The 26,622-nt window shown below is 42.7% G+C and overlaps 2 protein-coding genes across 5 annotated transcripts in view; one reads left to right on the forward strand and one right to left on the reverse strand.

Annotated features, from left to right (window-relative positions):
* On the forward strand, positions 1-2,912 carry S100B (S100 calcium binding protein B). Its single transcript, XM_082054918.1, has 3 exons — positions 1-68; positions 1,345-1,497; positions 2,015-2,912. Exons 2-3 carry the CDS (start codon positions 1,360-1,362, stop codon positions 2,153-2,155), a joined length of 279 nt encoding a protein of 92 aa, XP_081911044.1. The 5' UTR covers positions 1-68; positions 1,345-1,359; the 3' UTR covers positions 2,156-2,912.
* Positions 2,913-5,242: 2,330 nt separating this feature from the next.
* DIP2A (disco interacting protein 2 homolog A) overlaps positions 5,243-26,622 on the reverse strand; it is a 106,667-nt gene continuing 85,287 nt past the window's right edge. Inside the window, exons 20-38 of one of the 4 annotated variants that reach the window (XM_082056273.1) lie at positions 26,164-26,244; positions 25,847-25,974; positions 24,125-24,239; positions 22,788-22,989; positions 22,331-22,440; positions 22,111-22,191; positions 19,464-19,587; positions 18,539-18,660; positions 18,147-18,258; positions 17,805-17,914; positions 17,320-17,450; positions 15,846-16,014; positions 14,865-15,035; positions 11,544-11,605; positions 10,181-10,238; positions 9,648-9,722; positions 8,943-9,117; positions 8,009-8,132; positions 5,243-7,140 (exon numbers count right to left, since the gene is read on the reverse strand). In XM_082056273.1, coding sequence (XP_081912399.1) covers positions 6,888-7,140; positions 8,009-8,132; positions 8,943-9,117; positions 9,648-9,722; positions 10,181-10,238; positions 11,544-11,605; positions 14,865-15,035; positions 15,846-16,014; positions 17,320-17,450; positions 17,805-17,914; positions 18,147-18,258; positions 18,539-18,660; positions 19,464-19,587; positions 22,111-22,191; positions 22,331-22,440; positions 22,788-22,989; positions 24,125-24,239; positions 25,847-25,974; positions 26,164-26,244 — 2,403 coding nt within the window. In that variant the 3' untranslated portion in view covers positions 5,243-6,887. Of the gene's footprint in view, positions 7,141-8,008; positions 8,133-8,942; positions 9,118-9,647; positions 9,723-10,180; positions 10,239-11,543; positions 11,606-14,864; positions 15,036-15,845; positions 16,015-17,319; positions 17,451-17,804; positions 17,915-18,146; positions 18,259-18,538; positions 18,661-19,463; positions 19,588-22,110; positions 22,192-22,330; positions 22,441-22,787; positions 22,990-23,135; positions 23,223-24,094; positions 24,240-25,846; positions 25,975-26,163; positions 26,245-26,622 lie in introns of those variants that run through there. The other 3 variants (XM_082056272.1, XR_014184404.1, XR_014184403.1) reach the window with 3 other exon arrangements.

Below are 26,622 nucleotides of genomic sequence, written 5' to 3' on the forward strand. Positions count from 1 at the left end.
GCCACATCGCATTGCTGTGCCGCAGCCACATCGCATTGCTGTGCCGCAGCCCCGCTGCCAGCAGGAAGGTGAGAGAGGCCAGGGATGCTGGGGCAGGCGCTTGGTTGTGGGAGAGTTGGCATGGGGGCACTGTGGCAGCTCCGAGCTCTGCCACAACAGCAGAGGCCAGCGGGGAGCGAAACGCCCCGCAACCTTGCGAGGGACAAGCCGGCAGCGGCGCTGGCAGCCAGCTCAGCCTGGTGCAGGCAGAGCACAGGCACGCGAAGGGCTATTAGGATGCATGCATGAAATACTTCAGGAATATTTCCTACCTGACTGGAACCAGTTTTGCAGTTCTGACACCGACTGCTGCATGGAGGAAGGTGTCACCTTGAGAGGCCGTAGGATGCAATTCAGTGCCTTCAACACCGGGCTTTGTGGTGGTGAAACAAGAGTCAGGCTGCAGGGCAGGAGATGTTTATCTGTGGGGTATGAATTAACCAAATGCCACATAATAAGGCTTTTTTTTGTTCCCCCCAGCATCACTGCATTCAACAGCTTTTGTGAAGGTGGTTTTGCATCTCCCCCTTCTTGGTCAGAGCCTCTTTGGTTTGTTTGTTTGTGAAATCTGCAGCAAATGCTGCAATCCCAATTATTAACACGCCCTAGATGGTCTCCAGACCAAGCGCGGGAGGAGGGAGGGTAAAGATGTGCTGATTTTGTCCTGCTGGCACACGTCAAAACTGGTTCCTGCCTGGGTGGAGACAGGCCTGCAGGCAAGAAAGGCAGAGGCGACAGTGCCTATGACTGAGGGCACAGCAAAACCTTTCTGAAGCTCTGTATGCAGAAATGAATCCCCCTCCAGTCTCTCTCCCAAGCAAGGAGAACAGAGCAATGGGTTAAGCAGTGGGAGCCAAAGAGATGAAGTGACAACGTATCGCCTGCTGTCCAGCTCTACGCATGCAGAAAACACAGGAACACCTTGCTGGAAGCCCCCAGGGCTTTGCAGCCTCTCCTCTCATTTCCTCTCCTACGTTCTGCCCACAGAGAGACCCAAGGTGCCAAACTCACGTGCCAGTCCCAGGGGATGTGTTGGCTCCTGGTGTGCGCCAGTCCTGTACTGGGCACTCCCCACATTGTTGCTCTCCTCTCCTTGAGAGCTCCTGTAGGCAGAGCCAAGGTCTCTCAGGAGCTTCCTCCCTGAAGCGAGAGCTGCTCGCGGTGCTTTTCAGCAGCATGTTTTCTGTGCGGGGTCTAATATTCCTGATGCGGGGGGGGAGCCCCAGGGCGGTTGCACTTGCAAAGCAAAAGGCATTTGCTGGAGCTTGCACAGGGTAATGCACCCATCACTCCCTCTGCCCTCAGGGCCACGCTGTGACCATGTCTGAGCTGGAGAAGGCCATGATCGCCATCATTGATGCCTTCCACCAGTACTCAGGGAAGGAGGGGAACAAGCACAAGCTGAAGAAATCAGAACTGAAGGAACTCATTAACAACGAGTTGACCCATTTTCTTGGCGTAAGTATTGTCCCTGTGCAGCATGCCTGGCTGGGCTCAAGGAGCTGTGTCGAGCAGATGTTGGGCTCTGCTAACTCCATCATCCCCCACGGGAACCAAGTGCAGGTGAAGGGATTTATTCATGCAGCAGTGGCTTAAACACTTTGCTCCAACTCTGCAGGAGCAGCAGGTGGAAGGACAAAGGCAACAGCCTGTGTTGGAGGCTGGGTTTGGGGTTGGATACTAGGCAAATGTCCTTCCCTGGGAAGGTGCGACAGCCTCAGCCCAAGGGGCTCAAGATGTCCCTTCCCTGCACGCAGCTGTGGCTGTGGATCCCGCTTCAGGAGGGCCACTGTTGTGTGGATGCTGCTGCAGGCACAGGGTGGTGTCCCAAGACAGACGGGAAACAGCCACGAGCTGTTTTCACTGTGTGTGAGCAGAGGTTTGGCCGTGAGGGCACCCAAGATGTGAGGACATGTTACAGCCTGAGCCTCGCTCTGACCCCCCTGGCTTTGGCTGCCTCTTTCTATTCCTTCAGGAGATCAAAGACCAGAAGACTGTGGACAAAGTCATGGAGGCGCTGGACAGCGATGGGGACGCAGAGTGTGACTTCCAGGAATTTGTAGCCTTCATTGCTATGGTCACCGCTGCTTGCCATGAGTTCTTTGAGCATGAGTGAGCTGCTGGGAAGCAGGTGAGCACCTCCTGCTCATGCTGGAGAGATGCAGAGCAGCATCACTCTTCCGGGAGAAAGACTGGGTGTGATTAGGGGCTCCTTGGAGTTAAACTTGTGCTAGATTTTTAAGCAGCTTATTAAGTTCTGCAGCTTTGTGAACAAGAAACACCTGCACGGCTCAGAAAAGCTGATGTGGTGTCGAATGCCTTGTCTCACGCTCCTTCCCTGCTGCTCTGTGAGAGGGATGTGCACGGCGCTGGAGGCAGGCAGACGCTGTGATCGACGCTTGCTTGCAAAGGGAAAAGGGAAGGTCAAAGGCTGAAGGAGGCGGTGATGCAGAGCGGCTGGTTACAGGAGCCTGGTTCTGAGCCCACTGGGCTGAACAGAAAGGCTCCCGTTGATCCCCATGGGCTCTGACCGCCCTGTGCATGGTACTAACCCAGGCAGCACAGTCTCTGTCCCATCACAGGGGTTCAGCAGAGCTCATGCATTTCTTGGCAAATTGAGACACCCTAGGCTTGAAAGGCAAAGCATAACCATCTAATAGCCCAGGCTTTTCTCTTGTTGATGAATCCTCCTGCTTTTAGCAGCCTGTAGAACTGGAAGCAACAGTGTATGAGTCTCTTGGGCTGGGGACAGCTCCTGGGCTGAGGATGTGCCTGGGCAAGGTCTCCAGGCTCAGCACAAGGGAAGGGGGGATCCACCCGGTGTGATCACAGTGCTTTAACACAGACCAGGCACAGCCTCCAGAGTGTGTGGAAACAGTGAGAATAAAATGTTGTTTTGGTCTCTGGGCCATAATTGGTCTCTGGTGAAAAATGTGTCTTTTGTCCTGTGCTGTGTGCAGCTGCCCTGCACTGTTGGGGGAAGGTTGGAAGATGCACCTATGGCTCATGCCCCGGCGTTTCTCGTTGGGCATCAACCCTTCATCTCCACCCTGGTATCACTGTAGCTGGCCAAACAGCTCAAAGCTGTTGCCACCACCACGCTCTGCCTGGTTGTCCAAACTGGGAGAGGTACCTGTGAGGCCAAAGAAGCGCTATGCACCGCTGTGGGACGGCTGCTGCTGTGCAGGATGTGGCTGCTGCTGCCAGGGTCTTCCAGGGGCTTGCGCTGGTGAGCGTTTGCAAAGCCAAAATGAAACCCAGGACAATTTCCCTGAAGCTTGTGCTCCTGTCTGTTTCAGTCTGCACTTGCCATCCAGCTCAGCAGTACCTGTGAGTGAGGCATTCAGGGCTAGCAACATCTATAGTGACAAATTCATGACAAAGATGCCCAACATGTTGTTTTTACCTCATTCCACATTTCTTAATGATTTCACGTGCAAAATGATGTCTTCGGACTTGCTATTCTTACCTGCGTCCCCCAAGCTGTGAAACAGGACACTCAGGCAGAGACATGCATAGAAGATAACAACTTGTATGCCATCCAGAATTACAAAAGCAGTTTTGCCATCCCAGGGTAGTGCTCATTTGTTGAGAACAACTTTTGCATTCAAGTTACTTCCACCACATTTTTAACATCCTCATCAGTTCTTGCTTAGTTCAACTGTTTCCAACACTTTGACGGACCTGAGGCAGCGTGTGAGGACAACGAATGGGGACACTGTCTGTCCCAGAGCACCCCCAGGTTAGGCAGGGTAGACGGGATTCTCACAACACTCTCTCTCGAGTAGAACAGAGTTCAGCAGAGGTGTCTGATGCTGCAGCACAAGGGGCTGCAGGTGAGGCTGTGTGGCAGGTCTCCAAGTCCCACGTGCCCCACTGACCAGCAGTACTCACAGGGACGAGGAATCCATCCCCAAGACCAAGTCTTTCCAGCAGTTCTGCACAGCATCACAGCAGCAAAGAGCTGCAGGTGTAACACGCGGCTCAAATGCCAACAGAGCTGGTGACACATGAAGAAGGCCGTCCTGTCCCTTGGCGAGCAACAGGAGCAAGAGCAGGGAGTGACACAATGTGATTGTGCATGTTTCTGTCAGAAATGCTGATCCTAACTTAGCAACACCACTGCTGGGAATTCACAGAGGCTTTACCTGGCACAGGAGAAGGTTCAGCAGAGCGGGTGCCTCCTGTCACAGAATCACAGAATGTCAGGGACTGGAAGTGACCTCCAAAGCTTATCTAGACCAATCCGCTCGCCGGAGCAGGAACACCCAGATGAGGTTACACAGGAAGGTGTCCAGGTGGGTTGGAATGTCTGCACAGAAGGAGACTCCACAACACCCCTGGGCAGCCTGGGCCAGGCTCTGGCACCCTCACTGAGAAGTTTCTTCTCAAATTTAAGTGGAACCTCCTGTGTTCCAGTTTGAACCCATTACCCCTTGTTCTATCACTGGTTGTCACCGAGAAGAGCCTGGCTCCATCCTCCTGACACTCACCCTTTATATATCTGTAAACATTAACAAGGTCACCCCTCAGTCTCCTCTTCTCCAGCTCCAGAGCCCCAGCTCCCTCAGCCTTTCCTCACATGGGAGATGCTCCACTCCCTTCAGCATCTTTGTTGCCCTGCGCTGGACTCTCTCCAGCAGTTCCCTGTCCTTCTGGAACTGAGGGGCTGTGTAACTGAACTTGAACTGGGCCGGTGTGTACCTGATGTTGTGGCCACCCCGCTCTGTGAGGGGTGGCACAGCCCACTCTGCCCGCCTTTTCCCCCCTTGAGCCAAGCCGGCAGGCACCACAGGCTTTGCTGTGTGAAATAAGCAGCACCATGCGGAGGGGAGGGATGTTGAACCCCACCAGGTGCATGTGGGGAGGACCCACTGCAGGTTGGGTGAGGGAGGAAAGCCAGAGCCCAGAGAACATTTCACTTTGAGTACGGAAAACAGGCAATTCAGGAACATCCAGGCTTTGAGGATGTGCAATTGCTTTAGCTGTAATGCAACTGCAATGAAATTTTTCAGAAGTCTTTAGGTATTGAACTGTCCGAACCACAGGCAAAAAACTCTGTACTGCGGACAAGCTAAATCTCTAACAGCCTACGTTTCGACATTCAGCGAGTCAGATTTTCAAGAGCTGTTTTGAAATGTTTAATGTGCTTTTTGTTTTAGATTTACTTTACAAGGCAACTCGTCTCACTGTCATCAATATCTCAATACAAAAATCTTACAATGCTTTATTTGCTAAAAAACTACAACATTAAAACTGGGGTTAGGTAGTTCTTTCCTTTTGCCAGCTGTTTTGTTACGAGGAGCGTCCCACAGTCCACTGCTGGAGGTTGCTGTACTTAATAAGTTACACAAGTTCTGTACATAATTACAGTCAGAGTACGCAGCTGTATGATACACCACAGTCAAACACCATCAGGGCAAAGAACGACTATACATGAAAGCTTTTTGTTGAAGATTTTACACTTTATTTGACCAAGAGTCAATCTGATGTATCAGGAGACTGACACCCATCTTTCTTAGGCACTGACCCAGGCAGAATCGCCTTGCAGAAAAACCTGACTCTTTTGCCAAACTCACTCATTATTAAAAAATTTGTATGTATCTCAAAGTCTTTAACAACTCTATAAAAATAATTATTTGCTAGTCTCGTGCTTACCTTCAAATACAGGAAGTATTTGTGTAACTTCACATCTCTTTCTGAATTAGGTTCACTGCAGAATTAGATCAGGCAGAAACTTCAAAACCTTCATTAGTCGCGTGTGACTCAACCAACTGGATATTTCAGCTTGAACAAAAAAGTCTGTCTAAATACAACTCTAAAAGAAACGGAAGTTTGTACCACAGCAGATCAAGCTAACTAACACTGAACATCTTCGCCATGGTGGGAAATTAAAAATCAAATCACTATCGTAAGTTTTAGCACAGGATATTCAGGGAAAACATATTGTAAAACCATGCTTTGTAAACATTTCTACAAACCATTCAGAGACTATTGGCTTTGGAATGAATTTTCAAATACTTGGCGTTACGGAGGGCAGTAATTAACAGCTAAAGCTATGAAAACAAGCAACTTTAACATGAAGTTACAACAGCAAGAGCAGTGAAGGCTCCTGCATCAAGTAGTTAAAACTGGATATTAACTTATATTTTATTATAAAGTTTATAGCATTACAGAGTCCAGCATGGCACAATAAGTAACCTTGTTACAGTTGCAGTATTTGTTTTTGCTTGGTACAAAAAAGCTGAACAGCAGCATAATTGTTGTTATATTGACTCTGGGATTGGAACGAATTTTGTTTCTTCTGAATAGGGATGAGTCAGTGATTTAAAATAAAAAGACTGCATTTTAAAATCTCAAGTATGTGCAAAATTCTTTTTCAGTACAGTAGAGAGTATGGTAGAGATGTGTGCAATCTTGAAAGTATGTCCCAACCCAGATACTGCCAACATATTGCAAACAATCACATGGAGAGTGAACTCCAAACGGTTACTCACGACTTTCCAGGAGTCCTCCTCACAGCTGGTGTCCTCTCCCCACCCCGCTTTATGTCCTTTTACGCAGTGCATCAAGTACTGACATTCATAGTTATTGTAGAAAAACATTGGTCCATGAGAGTTCTAAGAAGCTTCCTTCAGGAATTCTAGTAAACTCTTCATCCTAAGACAGCCAGAACTGTTACAATGGATTTATGAAAGCAAATGCAATCGGAGAGATGAAGGTCTGTGAAGAATTAGTATCTCCATTTTCCTAAGGTCTTCAACAGCTTTTTAAAAAATGGATTCCGATGTTATTATTTGGAAAGTCCCTTGATTTTGGTGCTTTAGCCTTGATGTGATTTTCAGTTTTCACATGTTGTAGGCAACATAAATAGGATCCAACTGGTCAGCCAAAAACCCGTCTCTCAAGTGCATCCGTTGTTTCTCACCACGGGAATTGATAGGAATAACACCGGGGTCCACAATGACAACAACGCCTACTATGAGATAATGCTCTTCCAGAACCACGTTTGTTACCAGCGCCACCAGGTCCAATGCTTCTTGTTCTGAGCCTTCCAACTCCACAACCACCACCAGCAAGTTGGTCCATGTAAACACAGCACTGTTGGCATGATACAAATATTAATGGTGAGAAAAAAAATACATAGTCAAAGGAAGGCAGTTATCAAAGAGAGGCTCACTGGACATCAATTTTGTAAGGACTTGGACAATACAATAAATAAGAACAAGTGATATAACAGTAATGTGAAAAAAATTTGTAAATCAAGAGGTATTGCAGCTGAAACTTCTTGGAATATTCTCTGCCACTTAATTTTAATTGTCCATGTACAAAATGTAAGAGGTCTTTTTCTCTCTTATACGTACAAAATAATGTATTTAAAAGTCCTTCATACTTATGTACTAAAATGGGAACCATTAAGATTTCACATTCAGTGTGTGCGTACTTGGTACTAATGTACTTGTGTAAATCTTCAGAGATTGCTGAAGGAAAGACAACACCTCCCAAAGCTTACACGTCAACACTACTGCTTTGAGACTGAAGAGGACCTACAGCCACATGGCACACATCATCCACCAGCACCAAATGAGAATCGTACATGTTGGAAGATGTCATTCAAGAAATCTTTAAGATGTGTTTACCACATCCAAGCGTGTACATTCTGATGCTGCCAGGGAAGTCAACAACCCAATGTGCAAGTCCTGTTCATGCCCTGTCCCCCCAAGTCTTTCAGACTATGAAGATCAAATTGTGACAAAGGTGTGGGTTGTTTTTTTTTTTTGAGCAATGGAAGCAAGGGAAAGATAGGTGTTATATTTCAGTTACTCTCACCGCAGTAGTTTCTAAGCAAAGTTTTGGTGAGTTCACTCTCACGGCAAGCTCTCAGTCTAGCATGCTGTTCCACAGAGCTTGACTTCTGCTGCTTTAGAAGAAACAAAAGGATACAGGAAAGTAATGCTGAGGCTCTTACCATTCTGCAATGCTCTTATGTGCTCTTATTACAGAGGTCTCTATATCGATGGGATGGTACCTCATTCCTCGGAGCTCCAGTGTTTCATCCAAAGAACCTACCACGTACAGGGCGTCGTGCCGCTCTGCAACACAGCACAGACATTTAAAACATTGTCAGGTCTACAGAACAAACGTGGTCATTCGTACGTGCTTATCCCTGACATTCTAGGATGTTCCTGGTGCTTCCTAGGATGAGTCATCCATAATACACACCAAGCTCTACCATTTGGAGAAAAGAGAATAAAGGGGTCATGTAGCACTTCTGCCTATTGATTGAAAGCAAATGAAACCAGACTAAAAATAATTTCTGGGTCATCCAGTTCTGCCCCTTCTCTCACATAATGTAATCTGAGTTCATAAACCAAATCAAAACCCATTGTGGAAGCATCTTTTTGTCCCACTGTTCTTACAAGAGGATCTCTCTGATCGATACGAACACTTTTCCAATTTCCAAATTTAACTTTTTCTTTACCTCCTTTTTAAAATGAGCTTATACCCACTTGTCCTCAAGCCAGCAATATTCTTCTCAGCTTCTTGAGTTCCCCACAGTTAATTCAGCGAGAACAACTCTATCCCTCCTTCAGCCTTAGCTTTGCTAGGTTAACTACATTAGTGCTTCTAACAAATAGGCTCATATTATTTTGTCAAAGTGAAAGTAAAGGAAGATTAACATGATTTCTACATCTGTCAAAAGGGCATTATCATTATGAATTTCTGATTTTGCATGACTACCCAGTATCATTATAATGAATGAATATGCACAAAGTAACAATTCTGGTTACATTCAGCACTTTTCTCTAACAAAGTCAGGATAACTCACAGGACAGCGTACTCTTCGCTAGCCCAAGGCGTTTCAAACTCACACTTCTGTAGGTCCATTTGTTTTCTCTCACCTCCACTAGCATCAGTGAGTTCTGTTCTGCGCAGAAAGCCGAGGTACCCGGTCCGAGCCCATATGGTCTGAGTGTCTCCAAAACTCAAGCGAGCAGTAAAGTGATCAGCGTGCAGTGCTTCTTCTCCATACACTGTGTAGTAACCAGTAGCATTGTGCGGACTACTCACCCATATCTAGGGGATAAATAAAAAAAACAAAACAACAATGAAAGGGAATCATTCCCATATAATCACAGGTTATTTTGCCAGACCCAGGCAGCATCATTTATTGATTTAAAAGATCTGTTCTACTGACAATTTTGTTGCTCCTAAAATGCCTGTTAACCTGCAATCTTCTATTAGTTGAGCATCTTCATATATACAAACTCAGATGTATATAAAACAAAGATTAAACCAAACAGCAAATTACCTCATTACTACTGTCCACTGATGGGAGCACATGAAATCCTCACTGGCTCTTCTAGTTGCCAGTCAGACAGAGACTAATCAACTTGTAATCCCCTGGTACTGGCATGCGGTAGTTGGTCAGAAGGGGGAAACCACACAGACATACATACAAGTATGTAAACAGCTCCAGCTCTCTGTAGAGTTCATTCACTTCCCACATTATGTGGCTGTTCCACTAAGAGACAGGCATTTGTCTAACATGATTTATTTATATATTAAATCACTGATGATAAAGTGCAACAGCATCAAAGCTTTACCTCTCCTAAATGCGAGTCTCCCAGAGGTCCCTTGGTTTCAGTGTGTGCTATTATGACCTTTACCCCTGGAAGAATCTTGAATAAGAAGCAAACAGAAGTTAAGAGAACTTGAATTCATCAAAAGAAAAGTTAATAATGCAGAGCCACAGAAGTAAACATTCAATGCAATTTTCCCCCTTCTACTCCTCTCTGCACCGCAGATATCAACCACTTCTTCCCACCAAACTGCTTAATCATTTAAACTCTAAGTAGCTATTTTGCAGCTTCAGGGTTGAAGCTTGTTTCACATCTGAAAAATGCCTTCACATGAAGGCCTCTGATTTCTTCAGTTGCAGCAACATATCCTAGTGCTTCACTTCATGCACCTGGCTCCATTTTAACTAGCTGTTTGTTTTATGATCTCTCTAGTGGCTCTCCTAGATATACTGTGACAAGTGAAGCTCTTTGCACAGATTCTGTACCGAGATGCAGCTGAAGCAGCTCACCACCCAGGTAAGGGTCACAAGGAGGAAGGATTGATCTCAGTCTCTCACCTTTCCAGACTCCATCAGCGGCAGACTGTGCGGAGAACCTCTCTCTACCAAACGCACCCTGAGTAAATAAAAGAATATATTTGTATAAGGATTTATGAACTTAAATAGCAGTTAAATAGCTGCGTTCCAGTATAACCAGTGTTATCGTATCCTTAGCTGCACTGACCAAACGTTTTGATGGCAGTCAATTATGCTCAGTTATTCATAATGCAGTAAGACAGCTGAGAGTTTCTATCTGCCTTCAAAACTTCTGTATCAGTGTTCCCATAGACCATGTTTCTTTGAAGAATCAGAAACTCAGCTCTCTGGGGAGATAAGTAACTTTTTCTAACAGAGCTCTAAGGCTGCAGTTCCTGCAATTACAAGAAGTGAAGAGCAAGCAGCCTGAACAGAATTAAGTGACACTCTGCAGCAGAACTTATGATGATGGCACATTTGCAGGAACAAGAACTGAGTGCAGCAGGAAAGGCGTCCAGTAGGAGAGGCTCCTATACATTACATTATATTACACCATCCCTATACCCATAGGCCAGAACTGACTCAGCAGCTTTGAGGCTGTGGCTGAACTTGCTTTCAGCAGGAATGTACACCATGCAAGTCATAGTGATACATTAAATAAAGAGAAAATGTCTGTAGTTCACATTGATCTGTCCAGGTGCAAACGATGAATAGCTTGTCTTCTAATAGCTAAGATTTAAACTTGCAAAAATCAGAGATGAGCAGTCATAAAAGATGCCAGTTAATACAGGCCCCTAATTTAACATTATCAATTAGAAAAACAAAGCAAACACACCAAGCCTTGATACTGTGTTTCTACATAAAGTACAGAAACCAATACATATATGCTTGTACCCTACTAACCTTGCAGTCTGAAGCTGGTGCTGCCAGCACTTGCATTAACTAAGTTAACCAAGAGACAAGTTACTATGAAAATTATGACTACAGAATTAAGTCTGATAGAATGATGTATCCTCAGCAAATTTCCAGGTGACATACGTGTGTTTATGTGTGTGTGTTTTGATATTCTGTAGTACAGGCCTGACATCGATTTATTTGATCTGGGAAGACTAAGAGGGACTCTTAACTGCATTTTTCTCACTACCTAAAGGATTGTTACAGAGGAGACGGAGCCAAATTTCTGAGAGTTGCCCAGCATAAGAAGAAGAGACCAAGGATATAATATGCGAGATGGAATGTCAGCACACGGCTGTCATTCAAGAATTCTCTAGGGTGAGGTTTCTTGTAAATAGTGATGAGGGATTAGCTTCTGCCAAGAATATTTCAACATACCAGTGCAACTCAACAAGGCTGAACTTCCTCCCCTACAGTCAGGAAATAGTTAATGCTTTAACACAACCTGTACCTGTCATGTCGAAGTGCTCTCATGTCTACGTAGACTGTTGTTGGATCTGGTCCTGCTGTCCCCTAAGAATAAGGAAGGAAGAAAGAAATTAAACAGAAGCCAGAAAATGCTGGTTTCATTCTCATAGCCACACAAATTCCTCTCCATTTTTACTGACACTTATAAAGTACTGCCCTCATCTACCAGAAACAGAGTAAATCAGCCCCCCTTTCTAGAGTGACTTCCATAAAGCTTTGATGGTTTATGCAATCAGTAAATGAATGCACAAGTGTAGTACGTATTTATACAGTTAAGACTTTAAGTTTTAAAAAATTTTCAATTTAAAACTTAATGTTTTAAAATTTCATTTTGGTAAGCACCTCCTCTAAAAACTACACAGCGCAAAGCATGGAAGCATAAACCTATATGTGCCTAATCTCTTTCTCAACTGTTCTAGTTTATAACAGTTTTGTCAACTTTGAAAAAAACACACCAAATCAAAAGAAAAAGCACCAACATTGAACTGAAACATAACTCTAACCAACCCGTATCTCTGCAGGGCTCCTGCCAGGCCCAGCCTCAGCAGAGCTGTGTTGCCGTCAGAGGATAATAAACTAATAAACCTTCTGACCAACTCTGTTGAGTTTCCCACTTCCCAACATGGGACCTTTTTTTTTTCCCCAAGCAGAATTTAATTTAAAGACAACTAGAAACTGCTGTGAAATGCATATTTAAGCTAAAAAAAAGAAATGGGCAAAGTTTCAGTGACTATTCCCCCCCAGCACAGTTTCTCATTTTAGAAATACTTAAAATGAGGCCACTTTGCCTCAAGATTGTCGTTCTGGAGAACAGTAATAATGATTTTATGACAACATTCCCTGGTACTTTTGTAGCACAGCTGAGGCTCGGTGACACTGACAGCCACACCAGATTAACGGTATGATCTTTACCCTTAGGAATATACCATTCAGCTATTTCAATAATTGCTATACCCCCTTTCTGCTTGTTTGAGAAAGAGGTTTTGTACTTCAGCTACAGGTGAGTAAAACCAATCTTCTTTGGAAAGGTAATGTCTTTTCACCTGTATGACAGGAAAACTCTCTGAAATGACACACGTTTGTCACAGGGTGACACTGCTGACCCGGACTGACGTTAGGACACGACGAGCACACATGCAGCACTATACCTGCTCCGCCAGCTTGCCCAGCCTGTTCGGCTGACAGCGGGACCACAGACAGAAGTAACAGAGGCCATCAAAGTGTGTGAAACAGAGAGAAAGGGGAAAAAAAGAAAATACAAACAGAGAGGCACTGGAAACATAAGATACACACAGTAAGACAGAAAACAAAACTCATACTGGTTTAGAGTGAAAAGAAAATTTCCATTTCAGATTATTTAAGAGCGCGGCACTTTTAAGTGGCTCGTTGGGAAACATGCGAGTCCCAGTTAATAAACAAGAAGAGGTTTAAGACAGACCATAAATGCCTGTTGCCTTCTCAGTAATCCCTCCTCCATCTCTAAGTATCCAGAAATATTCTGAAACACCTTCCCAGTAAAACACTCCAGTAAGGCTGGAAGACGTTATGTATTTAATTGCACACTAACTTGTAGCAAATACCCATTCACTTTGACTACTCATCTATATTAATTTAAAATCAATGATTTAAAAAAGTCAGATACATCTATTGCTTTGGAAGAATGGGGAAAAGGGGTTAAAAAAAACAAACACTAAAAAAAGGGCTCAAAAACAGAGAGCAGAGGTGAAAAAGGTATAAAATGAAGGAGAAACTGAACTTCCTAGCAGCCCTACACTTCAGCTTTCTTGGAGCACTTTTCACATTGCCATTTAAAATTCTGTAGAAAAACTGTTTTCCCCCCTTTGTAACATTTAAACAGCAAATATCCAAAACTGCCTTTTAAAATGCTTATTTAGGCAGGCAATTCAGAAAGCTATTCTTTCACATTTGGCATCTGAAATATTCTCTTCAATGAATTAAAAATCCTTCTGTACAGTCATCATAATTTCATCTAGCTCCTATTTTTTCATCTACTGACTCATAAAATTGCTCTGGCCACACTTCTTTATTACCCTTTATCTAGGGGTTGTTAAAAACCTTTTCTCCTTTAACATGGGTGAAACAAACTATAGCAACTGAAAACACAACTATGAATGGCAACATATTTGAGAAGCTCATGGCCCAAACTCATCCCTCTTGTAGGCAATCTAGACCATTAAAATATATTCTGAGAGGAAAAAAGGCTTTTCTTCACATAGTGGGCACCAGAAAAGAAAAAAACAGAAGAAAGAAAAAGTCTTGCAGAAGCACAGTAGAGATCTTCGTGGAACAGTATTTTTTTTAATTAAGTGTAATTCATACCAACAACATTGGAAAGAAAAAATGCAATTGCACACATACTTAATGCATGTGCTGTCTGAAATTCTCTACATAACAAGCGACACACTGCGGCATCTGCAACTTGAGTAGTTTATCTGTTAACTCCAGTATCATCCAATACTCAAGGTATTTTGCCATTTTCTAGACCACACTTAATACCTGATTTTCAGGTTAGTTGTAGAATACTTGGTTTTTTTACTCCTCTCTTAACTAGAAAACAAACATCTCATTAAGAAAAATTAGATTTAATCTGGTTAAATGACACATACAAGATGATCGTCAGCTGAATTCTAAACTGTCAAAGGCAGGTCTGGACCACAAGGTGTCATTATCTCCAGTCTGTGAAGTTGGGCTCTGTACTTTATGGGCAAATTCTCCTCATCAAAGCTTCCAATTTTATACCTTCAATTGAAAAAAAAAAAAAGCCCGACTCCCACATGAGGTGAGACAAATGTATTTGTATATTGATAATACTCTTTTGTATTCTTTAGAAGTAAAAAAAAAACCTGCCCACCTTGTCAATTTTCCCGAGTCTTATTTGAGGAATTCTGTCTTCCATTTAATTCCACACATACATAAGGTAACTTTAAAACAGGCAAAATCTGAATCACACAAAAGCTCAAACACCACTGCTTGAAATATTTAATATGCTTATGAACAGGAAGCTGTGTTTTAATTTAATATTGCTCCTGCACAGTAGGAAGGAAACAAGTTTCTTAATACTGATCCTCTGTAGTAGAAAAGCAAATGAACTGGTCAATGAGTACAGAAAAGTGAACTTATCATAATCCACATCTTCAAGGCTTATTTAACTTGGTGATGAAGCAAGCAAGCAATGGCGCTCTCATTCATTAGAAAAAAATTACCTACAGCAAAACATGATTTCCTATAGAATTCCCAGAGGTTCTGTCCCTAACGTGAAGGAATAAGCAGTTTAATCTCTCACCTGTAAGCAAATGGCTACGTTGACCCTGCACCCGAACGTCGTGCTCACCGCACGAGCAGAGAGGCCCAGGTCTTTGAATAACTTGGAGAAAGACTGTGTCAGTGTAATCCTTGGTCTCTCCTCTGCCACCACCATGCACGTCCGCACGCAGGACAGGTTAACTCCTTTCATCTGAGAGGGGGGGTGGACAAAACAACACATTGTAAGTTTGAAGTCAACTGTGGGATTGTTTCTGGAAACAAATGGACGTCCGTGCAGTGAGCAAGACTGCATTGAGCTGATCTAGGCCACAAGTGAAGGGTCACTGAAAAGTCCTTGATCACACAGAATGGGGAAGAAAGCTGATGAAGCAAGAGGAGAATGAGGAATTAAAGTAGTTTATGGCGAGACATGGGAGGCGATCAGTGTCTAAGATAGCAACCAATCATGTATTAGCTAGAGAAATGTAAGCAGCGCATAATCTAACTATAATTATCCAAGTATAAATGATGTAACTACAAAAGCAGCAGTTTAAGACTATATAACCTGATCAAACTTTGCATTAAACAGCTTAAGTTTATAACTCTCATAGAGTTGTTGGAGTCCATTCTTCTCCTGCAGTCAACGATTCTAGAAATAAGTTTCAGTTGAAGAGATTTCCCTCAAAAATCCATAGTGTGTACTTGTTGAGGGTAGGAAGATTACATCCATTTTGCAATGCAATACTTTTGGTGTCAGGAGATCTGAAAGCAGGTTCTGGGGAGCTTTTTTTTGGCACAAGTAAGTAAAGCTGAAAACATAAGAATTTTTCTTTCCCTCCCCACCAGAAATCTGAGAGCTGAAACATCCCGCAATATCAACATTTACCAAAAAGCAAGTCATAATGAAAGATTTCCAAAGAAATACTTAGGGCCCATCTTCTGCAAGCCAAATTGGAATATTTTCAGAAAGACACACGTATTAGTACATCAGCCAGTATGTTGAAAAATTCCGTGCACTCACCCGGAGCACGTCCGTCTGCGTCCCGAGCCCTTTGGTGCACATCTCCATCACCGAGTAGGAGCAGAACGTGACGCGCACTTTGTACTGACTGACAGCGGACAACCACAGAGACACGTTGCTCTCCAGCTCCAGAGGAGGGACGAGAATAGACTGATGACCTGAATATACACTAGGGAGAGGAAGGACACAGAACGTAAAAGCTTTAGCATAAAAAAGCCAAAAGTTACATAAAGGTCAAAATGAAGTCAATACAGGAAAACTGAGAGCGTGGTATGTGAACTTCAGCTTATCTTTTCCATGGAGAGCAAATACCTCTCAGTTAACTCAAACCCATGGTTCTTAGCCAAGTCACAAACTTTACAGCGAGGACATTTGTCCTGCAGTAAATTGTATTCAATTAAAGGCAAATACTCAATGCCCCAAATACACAGAACTTCTGACCCAAAAACATTAACATGTGAGACATGATTCTGGCTACAGACTACACTTGGTAATTAAGCTTATTTTTGTGAGTCGCTCTAGGGATAATGTGTCTTTTGCTTTGACTGAAGCGAGTCTTTAAACACCTATGTTGCACCATTGAAGTTTTCAGTGCAATTTTCTAGCCTCTGCCATAGGCATCTCAGCTTTTAAACAGTGTTGATGTAAAATATTTAACCTGGATACCAGTTAACATAAGTCTTTCACATTAAACAAAGCTATAACTCGGATGAAACAAAGCAACCTTACACTAACTCTTGCAGAGAAAGCATGAAACATGTAGTCCCTTCCCTAAAAATATATATATTTTAAATCCACTTAGATTTTAATTCTTCAATCACTGAGGTTTCTTTTCCCTTCACCCTGCCTCACTTTAATGTTGATATAAATCATCAGATGTTACCAAAATCAAATGTTCTGCTCTCCTTCAGTGCATTTCCCTCCAAGTTGGGGAAATTGGAGAGAGAAGGAACAGGTTAACTACAGTAAAATTAGCTTTATCTGTTTAGAAAAAAAACAGTTTCTGCAATTTTTAAAATGAAATACCTAAAACACTTTTAAATCATTGGATTAGTTAAAGTATATGGTATGTTTTAAAAGGCAAAAAAGATTAACATTTTTGCAGCTTTGAAAGATAGGCTGCATTATGGTACTTCTCTGACTGAATCAATTCAGGTCTCATTAATTTTAACAAACATTTAATTGCTTCCTTTAGCAGCATTCTTAGTGCATACCCAACTTGCAGTCAACACCTTAAGGGTCTTGTAAAAAGATACGGTTTAATCTCTAAAGACTGTGAAAGGATTAATTTAATCAACGTGAAATAGACAGTGAAGTCTTTTTTTCTTGGATTTGGTATCTAATTCCGCTTGCAAATCCCAAGCTCCTCAAGTAACTAAATCACTTAAATGAGTGCTGTGCTTTATGAAATACCTATAAAAAGGTTAATTTGGGTTCGTCCTGTTCCCTGGGATCCTAGAGAAGGCCGACGTACCTGCACAAGCACCAGAGCGCGAATCCCAGGCCGCAGTAGGGGTCGAGGCAGATGGCGATCTGCCGCGAGGGGTACAGCTCACACTGCAGCTTGATGGAGCGACACAAGGCACTTGTAGCTGCGTGTGACATCTGCAACAGGAAAGCAGGCGCTCTCAGGGACTCGAAACTGATTGTGTGATTCATGACATCAAACACCAAATGACATCCGTGATAAATCACACACGAAAACATTCATGAATTTTACAACAAACACTCTCCACTTAGTCCCCTCAGTGATTCCTCACGTGGAGCTGGGAAGACTGAGCGATTCCAAAACATGCATCAAGAAATTTTGATGTTAATCAAATTTAAAAATGAGCTTTCTGAACACTAAGATGGTCCGCTTACATTTTTGTGGTTTTTTTCCTCTGTCAGAAGGAATGAATGCAGAATAATGTCTATATATAAGGAAATAAAGTATAATAATCTCTCTCGTTATCCTACCTTTACTCCTGCTAATATACCAGTAGTGGACACACTGAAGTCCAAGTATGCCAACATATCTGGAGACGTAGGTCTGAAAATACTAGCCAGCTTCTTCTTAGGCATATCATCTATTTAAAATATATAAAAAGAGAAGAGTACTACATTATTATTTTGGAAAAAGAGTGCAGGACAAGAATGCATCTTTACAGCATTAACACTAGACACTATTTATGGTTTCTGGACAGCTATTTTGATGCAATGCAAGATATACCCATTCAATTAAGCAGTTAGGGTGTAACAAAATAAATAAATCAGTCTTCAAACTATTCACATCTTGGCTAGTGGGCAAACATTTTGTACCTGTATCCAAAATAGTGGGCCACGTTTTAATATCTACAGCTGTTGCAGCTTCCTTGGACTTCAGCAGTTTCATTATCGCTTGTGTGGTCAGTATACATGCAGACTTACTGACCTGTGAATTAAAAACATTTATAAAACCAGTGAATGAAAGCCTAAGTGATTTCATATCCATCCAGCAAGATGAACAGATGAAGAGAAACACTGGAAACAAAGCAAAATAAATTACAACAACAGAAAGAACACTTTGAATGCACCTCTGAAAAAGTATTTATTGACTCACTGACTTATTTTCCTAGCTTATTTTACACTGACTATGGCAAAGCAATTTATGAGGGTGCATCACCCATCCTACACCAACCCAAAGCACTAGGAGAGGAATGTCTTATACTTACCTCTACAATCATTTTGACAGTGGGCAGAGTGGTAGCAAGATTCTGTGGATGAGGCGGGCGAACAGTGATGGGAATACAGCCAGCATATAAGCAGCCATAGAAAGTTGCTATCAAGTCTACTCCTGTAAAGGATATTTGTGAAATTAAAGCCATTTTTATCAGAACGAAAGGCCAAACTCTTCCACCCAAACCAAAATACACGCTCATTTATTTTATCAAGATGTAAGGACTTGTCACAAAGGTGTTTTCAAATCAGCAGGCTGCTCCTGGCCATGCCCAATTCTAGAAGGTTAAAGTATTTTGCATCTGAGAGTTAGCAAAAATTATTTAAACCCTACAAACTTTAAATTTGTAAGGATATATTTTCATGGGTGGGCAGCAAAAAAATAACAAAATAAAGCATTGTAGGTTGTGAAGATGACAACTCAGATTCTTTTAAAAAACATATTATTTTCATCCTACTTCTGCGAGGTAATACTTTTTTCCTGAGGTACACTTGTAAATCTATATTAGTAATGCAGGGCTGGGGTCTGGATTTCACTTCTGGAGAGAGCCATCCAGGAAAGAAAGGGTGTTCATACACTGACATCCCTTATCTAGCTTTCAGTGGACACATATCGAGTTTTATTCCATTCTCTGAGGCTGAAAATCAAGAATCGTTCACATGTTTTAAATCAAATTACCCTTGCATAACTGCCCAGACATCTAGAGCAGTTACACAAAATGTTTGGTAAATGCAGTTTGCCACTTAGGAGAAGAAACTTAACAAAAAAACAACAAAAAGGAAATATCTTCCTTGAAACATTAAGTCACCGCCATATACCACTATATTAAATGGATGTTTGAATGCTCTACCATGGCAAAAGTTGTTTGTTTTCTTGTGATGTCTGTCTGACTTTGACTTTTGCTGTTTGTGTCGCCTTACCTGGAGGATAAACCAGGGCCACGTGGTCACCGACATTCAGTCGTCCTTTCTCCATCAGAGCGACGGCCACTCGCTCTGCTCTCTTGTGCAGCTGTATGCACGACGCCGTGCTCGCTACAGTGCCCTGCGCAGAACAGAGGCAACATCAGAGAAGTTTGTTCAGTTTCAAACTGTTCTGCACAAAGAACACGCTGCAGATGCTATATTTCATTGTCCTTATTTTAACAATACAGCAAGCGCCTTTAAAGACTGTCTCAGTGTTTTGAAAACCCTGCTGCTGGTACCATGAACTTTTAGAATACTGGAGAATTTTATAGATACTATTTTGAATATCAGACAGTGAAGCAGCTTCTAAATGGATTTGGTACCATAAAAGGATATCTTACAAATATTTGAAGTTTCACAGTTCAAGGGAGAAAAGACTGTAGTGGTACTAATGCAATTGTTTTAGCAGCACATGAAGCGCTGTAGCAGCTTTACCCACCGTGCACACCCAAACCTCTAGATGTTTTTGCAACCAGCAGGCTTAAAAGTGCAAAGGGTGCTCTGCTGGTGTCTTTGCTATAGATATTCTTTCAAAGGGTCACAGAGGCAACTTGAGCCATGCTTGGCGTGCACTGTCACCTCTGCTTCAGGACATCTAGCATCTGTCTTGTGGAAAGTGTTATTTCCCACAACTATCCACCTGGCAAATCTTTGCATGGAAGCTGCTGTATCTTGGGATTGCTTAGGTAGTCGCAAAGTCGTGGGGATTCCAAAAGGCTTAGTCAGTTTTTGATGTGAAGATGTAAAACATCCTTTCGCTATCCAGCCCAGGAAGTGATGCCTTGGCCTTCAGCCTGTCAGGGTGGGATGTAACAGGTTTTCCAAGAATACAGTGTGATTCCAGAAAAAGTGGCAGGACAACCACCTCAGAGGGAAAGAGACTGAAACAAGCCTCCTGCTATAGAGAGAAGGATCATCACAGCAAGTGTCTGCTATACAAGTACTCAGTTTCAAGCACAAGATGAGCTGCCACATGTAAACCTCAGCCCAAGTGCACAGCTCTCTGATCCCGGGCCTAGTTGGATGGCACTGGCACTGCTCAGTGCCATCTTTTCCTAAGGGAACTGTTGTTAAAGCCTGGGAGCTGAAGTCATGCAAAATAAGAACAGTAAATATGGTGTATTGTTGATATAGGAACAGTAGCAGCTCAAGGACTTGGGAGAAAATATTGACGTGAAAAAGTGTAAAACCAAAGGGTTTCTCACGGAAAGCTGTGAAGACACTAATGTTTAGCATTATAGCTCATTAGTCGCAGCTATTTAAGGCAAGTGTTCAACAAGAGATAATTTCTTCATGCCTACGTTTTGTGTTTCCTTTTTCCAAAGTCGACTTGTGAAGGGTAAAAGTTGCCTGAACAAAGTGACCCAGAAAGGGGCTTCTTCATAGCAGAAAACTTCCCTCAAAGCCTCTTTTCTCTGAGAGAAAAAATAAATCGATTCTGTGGCTTTTAACAAGAACCACATTGAAGCAGCTGCTTCTGCTACAGCAGAGTCTCATGGGAAAAGTCAGAACTTTGAACCATGTCCTAAACCATTTTGCCTGTCTGAATGAGACACCCAAAGGCAAATCCTTCACTTCCCATGGGTGCTGCTGGACCTCCTGAGGGCACGTTTCCTGTCTCCTATATCTACGGTACAGCACAAGGCAGACCCAGTTTATCACTGGGCTGTTATTGTCACCGAAGGGTAGCTACTGAACACATTTCAGGGAAGCACTGAAATACTGAAGCATTTTAGGGAATGAAAAATGGACCCATTTTGCCTCCTGGAGGGAAAGGAGGGGAATAAAAAATAGTCAGAACAGCAGTAAAAGAATCTAGAATATTTGAGTTTTCTGAAACATGCAGAGCAGTGGTGCTCCTCGAGCCCAGGGAGGCTGAAATACTGAGGAACATACAAAAGCACATGTTGTTTCACATCCCTTTAGGAAGTGCTGGATGCACAGGTACATGAATGCTCCAAAACTACTGACAGAGTGGCTATGAGCCAAAATGATGTATTTATTGATGCCCTGTCCTATGTCATAAGGGTTCAGACAGCCCCTGAACAAAATAAGTGTATAGAGACTGTAAGTGCATAGAGCCCGCACTCCAAAAGTGAAGCATTTACTTGTTCATGTTGGAGTGACTATACGTGCCACCCTTTTTAGGAGCAAGTACAAGGCACCAGTGTCTCCTGAAGGGTGTGCAGTGCTCCTGGAAAATAAGACTGTCCCAAGGGTTCTCTACTTAGGCTTTAGATGTTCTAATTAAAAAATCCTCCAGCTCTGACTTCCTGTTACCCTTGTACTCAAGGAGGAAGACAGAATTCTGGCTTCCACTGATATGACAAAAGTTGTGTTGCAGCAGGAACTGCAATTACTGCAATGCTTTAAGCTAGGCAGAATGCGTACTGAAACTCCAGATGCGGAATAAAATTCCAGATGTGGGAAAATTATGCTGCTTGTTAACTGGCAATTTCTGTCTGCTTCAAAACCATGACATCCTGCATCATCAACATAACCTGAAGCATTTTAGGGAAAGACTTCTAGCTGGAATTTTCTTAGAACCCAAACAATCTTTCACTGATCTCAATTGCCAAGTAGGACCTAAAGCGCATCTCACCTTGGAATTCAACAAAAGGAAGAGGGGATGATCTGGAGTTGTCTGAGCTCGCCACTGAAGAACATCTGCTAAGTACAGGAACTGAAACAGGTAAAAACAGTGACACTCAGATTCACTCAAAATGCACCATCCTTAGTTTCAGCATGATTCCATGACTGGTCTTCTCTCATTTTGAATAAGCCAATTTAAATATTTAACAATCCCAGGACATCAGGGTTACCTTTCTTGCCTGGTCATTATCCTCCAGCTGGGTAACATCTCTCCCTGAGGCTTGTGCAATTCTCTTTCCAGCAACAAGGTTTCCTACTATCATTGAAGCAGGACCAACATCTGCATTTTGAAAAAATGATGCAAAAAGGAACATGTAATAATCTATAATTCAGCCTGCAGATTACTGTAAATGCTATATGTAATATAGATCTGAAAAGGTGAAAAGCTAAAATCAAAGATCATATTACATAGAGAGAAGAGGATAGTACGGTACACCAAAAATCAGTTCGTTATCAGTATGGTACATTAAAAATCAGTCTATTGCTGATTCTGCAAATTGAGGTCTGTCCATTCTTCAGTTTTATTGTATGACTTACCAGCTTCTGCAACATCATCAATACAGGAGCAACTCCACGCACACCCTCAGAGACAGACAGACAGACAGAACGAAGCTCTGGTTCACTCACCGGGTTGTTTCTGTCGGGGCTTAGGCAGGTTAGTAACGCAAGTGTGTGGACACATCAAGACATTACAGGGGTGCAGAGCACCCTCTAAAAAGCGCTGCTTGGTTTCTGAAATATGAATTCCTCCGAGCGGAGCCTTTGGCAAAGTGTTGGCTGGCACCAAGGCAAGACAGTAGACGCCCACTTGGTGAATGCTATCGATTGCCTTGATAGAAAGAAAAATAAAAAATACATTCCACGTTATCAACTGGAAGGGAGCTAGAGCAAGAATTTGAATTCAAGTCTTTTAATAACAGTAAAATTTTTACTTGCACCACAATTTGCAAATAAAGGGTCCAATTCTGCACTCACTGAACTCATAGGAGTTGTGCCATGACTTCAATGGGAGCAGGAGCAGACCCCGGACTTTGCTTGTGCACTCTATCAAGGGGATGCCACCTGCACATCAGGGATTAGGAAAGTCTCTTAAAAGTGGGCAAAAAGTGCAGAGATTTTAAAAAGCCAAAATTATACCACAGCAAATTTAGCATGTATGGCACAATCACAAAAGCGCAGTAGAACATAAAACCACAAAAATAGGGAGGGAAACATCTTGCTGTCTAAAACTTAAGTGTCTATTTTCGCTATGACACTTCTAAAAAGAGAAAAAATATTTTCTCTCATGAGTAACAGCCTTGCTATTACCAGATATTCCCTCCAAAAAGATTACAAACCTGAAATTAGACAGAAACCATTATTACACAACTGCCTTACTCTTAAGCATCTTCCCTGTAGCTGTTCTCTAGCCTTCCCTTCAGTTTTCTTCCATAATTGCTTTCTCGCTTTTTACTTCCTTAGAACCGATCCATTAATTCCACAGTCCTCAAATCTACTGGAATTCCCCTCCCTCCTGGTCCCCCACAAAAACACAACAAAGTAATCAAGAAACAAAGTTTTTAATGGTTGCTGTTGGAGGTCTCGAATAAGGATGTTAGTGACATAAAAAGATTTCAGGGTCTGTTTTGATACTTGGCACTAAGTATACCCTTAAACATTTTCAGACTTAACTGTTCCAGACAGTATGAAATCAGCAGAGATATGCAGAATTAAAACAAACAAAAACCGTCGTCCTTAGGACTTTAAGAATCCTCGTAGTATGAAGTTAAAAAACATTCAGGAATCTTACTTTTTACAAAATTCTGTTAACTATCAACCCTGAAAGACATCCCAAAGTCAACTTATTTTAACTCTCTGTGGTTACACTCATAGGTTTTTCTTATGGGAAAAAAAGATGCTCTGAGATTCTCATGTCATGTATCAGCCTTATTCACCTGGAAAGAGAGAAAGGACAGACTGACTACCTGTAGAACCCTGCTCATCCACTGAAAACTATCCTCCTCTGACGCATCAGGGCGCTGCTCTGCCACAAGCACTATTCGATCATCATGCAAAACGGTCACAGAAAACACTGCTATCCTAAAACGCAAAGGACAGAAGAATGATAGGATGCAACATATGATGAACATAGCATGGTTTATTATAATATGGAAATGACTGCAACCTTTCGTGGTATGCTTTCAACACACACAAGCATTATTCATGCCAGATCATCACAAAATCACGGACATTTAGAACAAATGTAGGTTCGTTATTGTAATTTATTTCTGTTGGGGGTCAAGTGAATTTGCAGTCACCAGTGTAGTGCGTGTTTAACACAGGCAGGTTTCATACGTGCAGGGGCTGTGCAAACTTGGCTATATAACTCCATCATGCACGCTAAACTCGTTGCACCTACATACAATGTCCCTCCTGAAAGACAACAGCTATGTCAAATTACTGACCACCATGTCTGTCAATGCATTGAAAAATATTTACTCCTCTTTATAAATTAAATTAGTTTTAAGCTTGCATCTTCTAGGATAAGATATTAATGATGCCTCAATCAGGTATGTGCCATTATTTTTATATGTGAATTGCACAAGTGATGCAAAAATGAGGAAGTTCAACTTTCATAGAATCATAGTTTGGCTTGGAAGGGACCTTTAAAGCTCATCTAGTCTAACCCACAGCAATGAGCAGGGAAATACTGAGCGACATCAAGTTGCTCAGAGCCCCGTCCTACCTGACCTTGAACACTTCCAGGGATGGGGCATCTACCCCCTTTCTAGGCAACCTGTTTCAGTGTTTCACCACCCTCACTGTACAAAATTTCTTCTTTTTATCTACTCTGAATCTCCCCTCTTTTAGTCTAAAACCATTACTCCTTGTCCTATTGCAACAGGCCCTGCTAAAAAGTCTGTCCCCATCTTTCTTATCAGCCCCTTTTAAGTACGAAAAGGCTGCAACAAGGTCTCCCTGGAGCTGAACACCCCAACTCTCTCAGCCTTTCCTCACAGGAGAGCTGTTCCATCCCTCTCATCATCTTGGTAGCCTCCTTGGGCCCCTTTCCAACATCTGCACACTGGCTGAGGGTGCACTTGATGCCACTGTCTCTGTCGTTGATGAAGATATTAGACAGGACTGGTCCCATTACGGACCCCTGAGGGAGACTATTCATCACTGTTCTCCATCCAGACATTGAGTCACTGACCACTGAAGGGCAATAAAGTTGGTGACACAACACACACTATCTCTGAAGGTCCTTCAGCAGCCTCAACGTGACCAGTTTGTTCTTTAGAACATGCTGTGAAGTTCATCCCTAGGCCACTCTGCATGAAAGGCTCAGGTGGGCAAAGAGGAGTTGTGTTTTACGTCTGGCATATGAGCTTCATTTGACTGTCTTAACAGAAGCTTTGAAAGAAGTTTTAAACAGGCACTTATAGATCTATGCTTATGCTATGTGAAAGTCATTTTAAATCTATTATGCATGAAGCAGGGTGTCAATATTTGTCTTCCAAGTTAGCGGGGACAGCCAAGTTCCTATCTGGCGTATCACACCACAGTGTTGCCTTCGCTACAAAATACACATGTAAAAATTCACATGCAGGACTCCTCTGTATGCTGTGTTACTACTTGTTTGCTTGCGGGTGAAAAAAGGAGCAACAAAGCCCAGTTAGCAGTGGTGAAGTTTTTAAGATACTCACCTTCCCCGATAGACAAACTTCATGGGTTCGACTGCCAAGGCGGTGGCTACCACATCATCCGCGTTGTGCCTGCGGCCACTAACTGTCATCAGGCCATCCAATTTTCCTACCACAAACACCAAATAGTCCTGAAAAGAAGACAGGATTAGAAATAGAGGGGGGAAAAAAAACCTCTGGACTCCTGACAATACCTGCCTGACCAATACCAGCAATATTGAGGTCACTGCCCTGACACAGAATTCTGCTGAATTTGGGGGTGTCACTTAGAGCTGGGAGTCAGGACAAAGCTGGGCCTCTGATGGCTCATTCATACTTACAGGACCCACAAAACCAAGCAATCCTGTCCTTGTAAACGGTTGATCTGAAACAGGCACGCCGGCTGCCGTCACTGGAATGGCCTGAAAGAACACGTAAGTATTTAGACACTCACAGTAATGGTAACAAAAGTGAAGTTAAATTTTTTTCTGCCTCCGCTTCATTGCAGCTTTGCACTCAGTTGACAAATTACCCAATGACAACAGTTACTATGATGTCAAGTATCAACAACAGGTTTTGGATAATGAAGAACACACCAATTCTTAACTCGATGGAAAGTCTCTTTCTTGGCTACTTAGCCCTTATAACAAGAGTTCACACTGCGTTTTAAATCAGCTTTTATAGTATGCACTCATATAGCACTTAATGAGAAGGTCTTTCTGTTGCTACTATTCAAATCTCCCATGAGATGTGTATCCAGGCACATCAATCACTTTAATTGTGACAAATGCTACACTGTC

The sequence above is a fragment of the Streptopelia decaocto genome, assembly GCF_964273445.1.
Source record: "Streptopelia decaocto genome assembly, chromosome: 6".
Classification (NCBI taxonomy): domain Eukaryota; kingdom Metazoa; phylum Chordata; class Aves; order Columbiformes; family Columbidae; genus Streptopelia; species Streptopelia decaocto.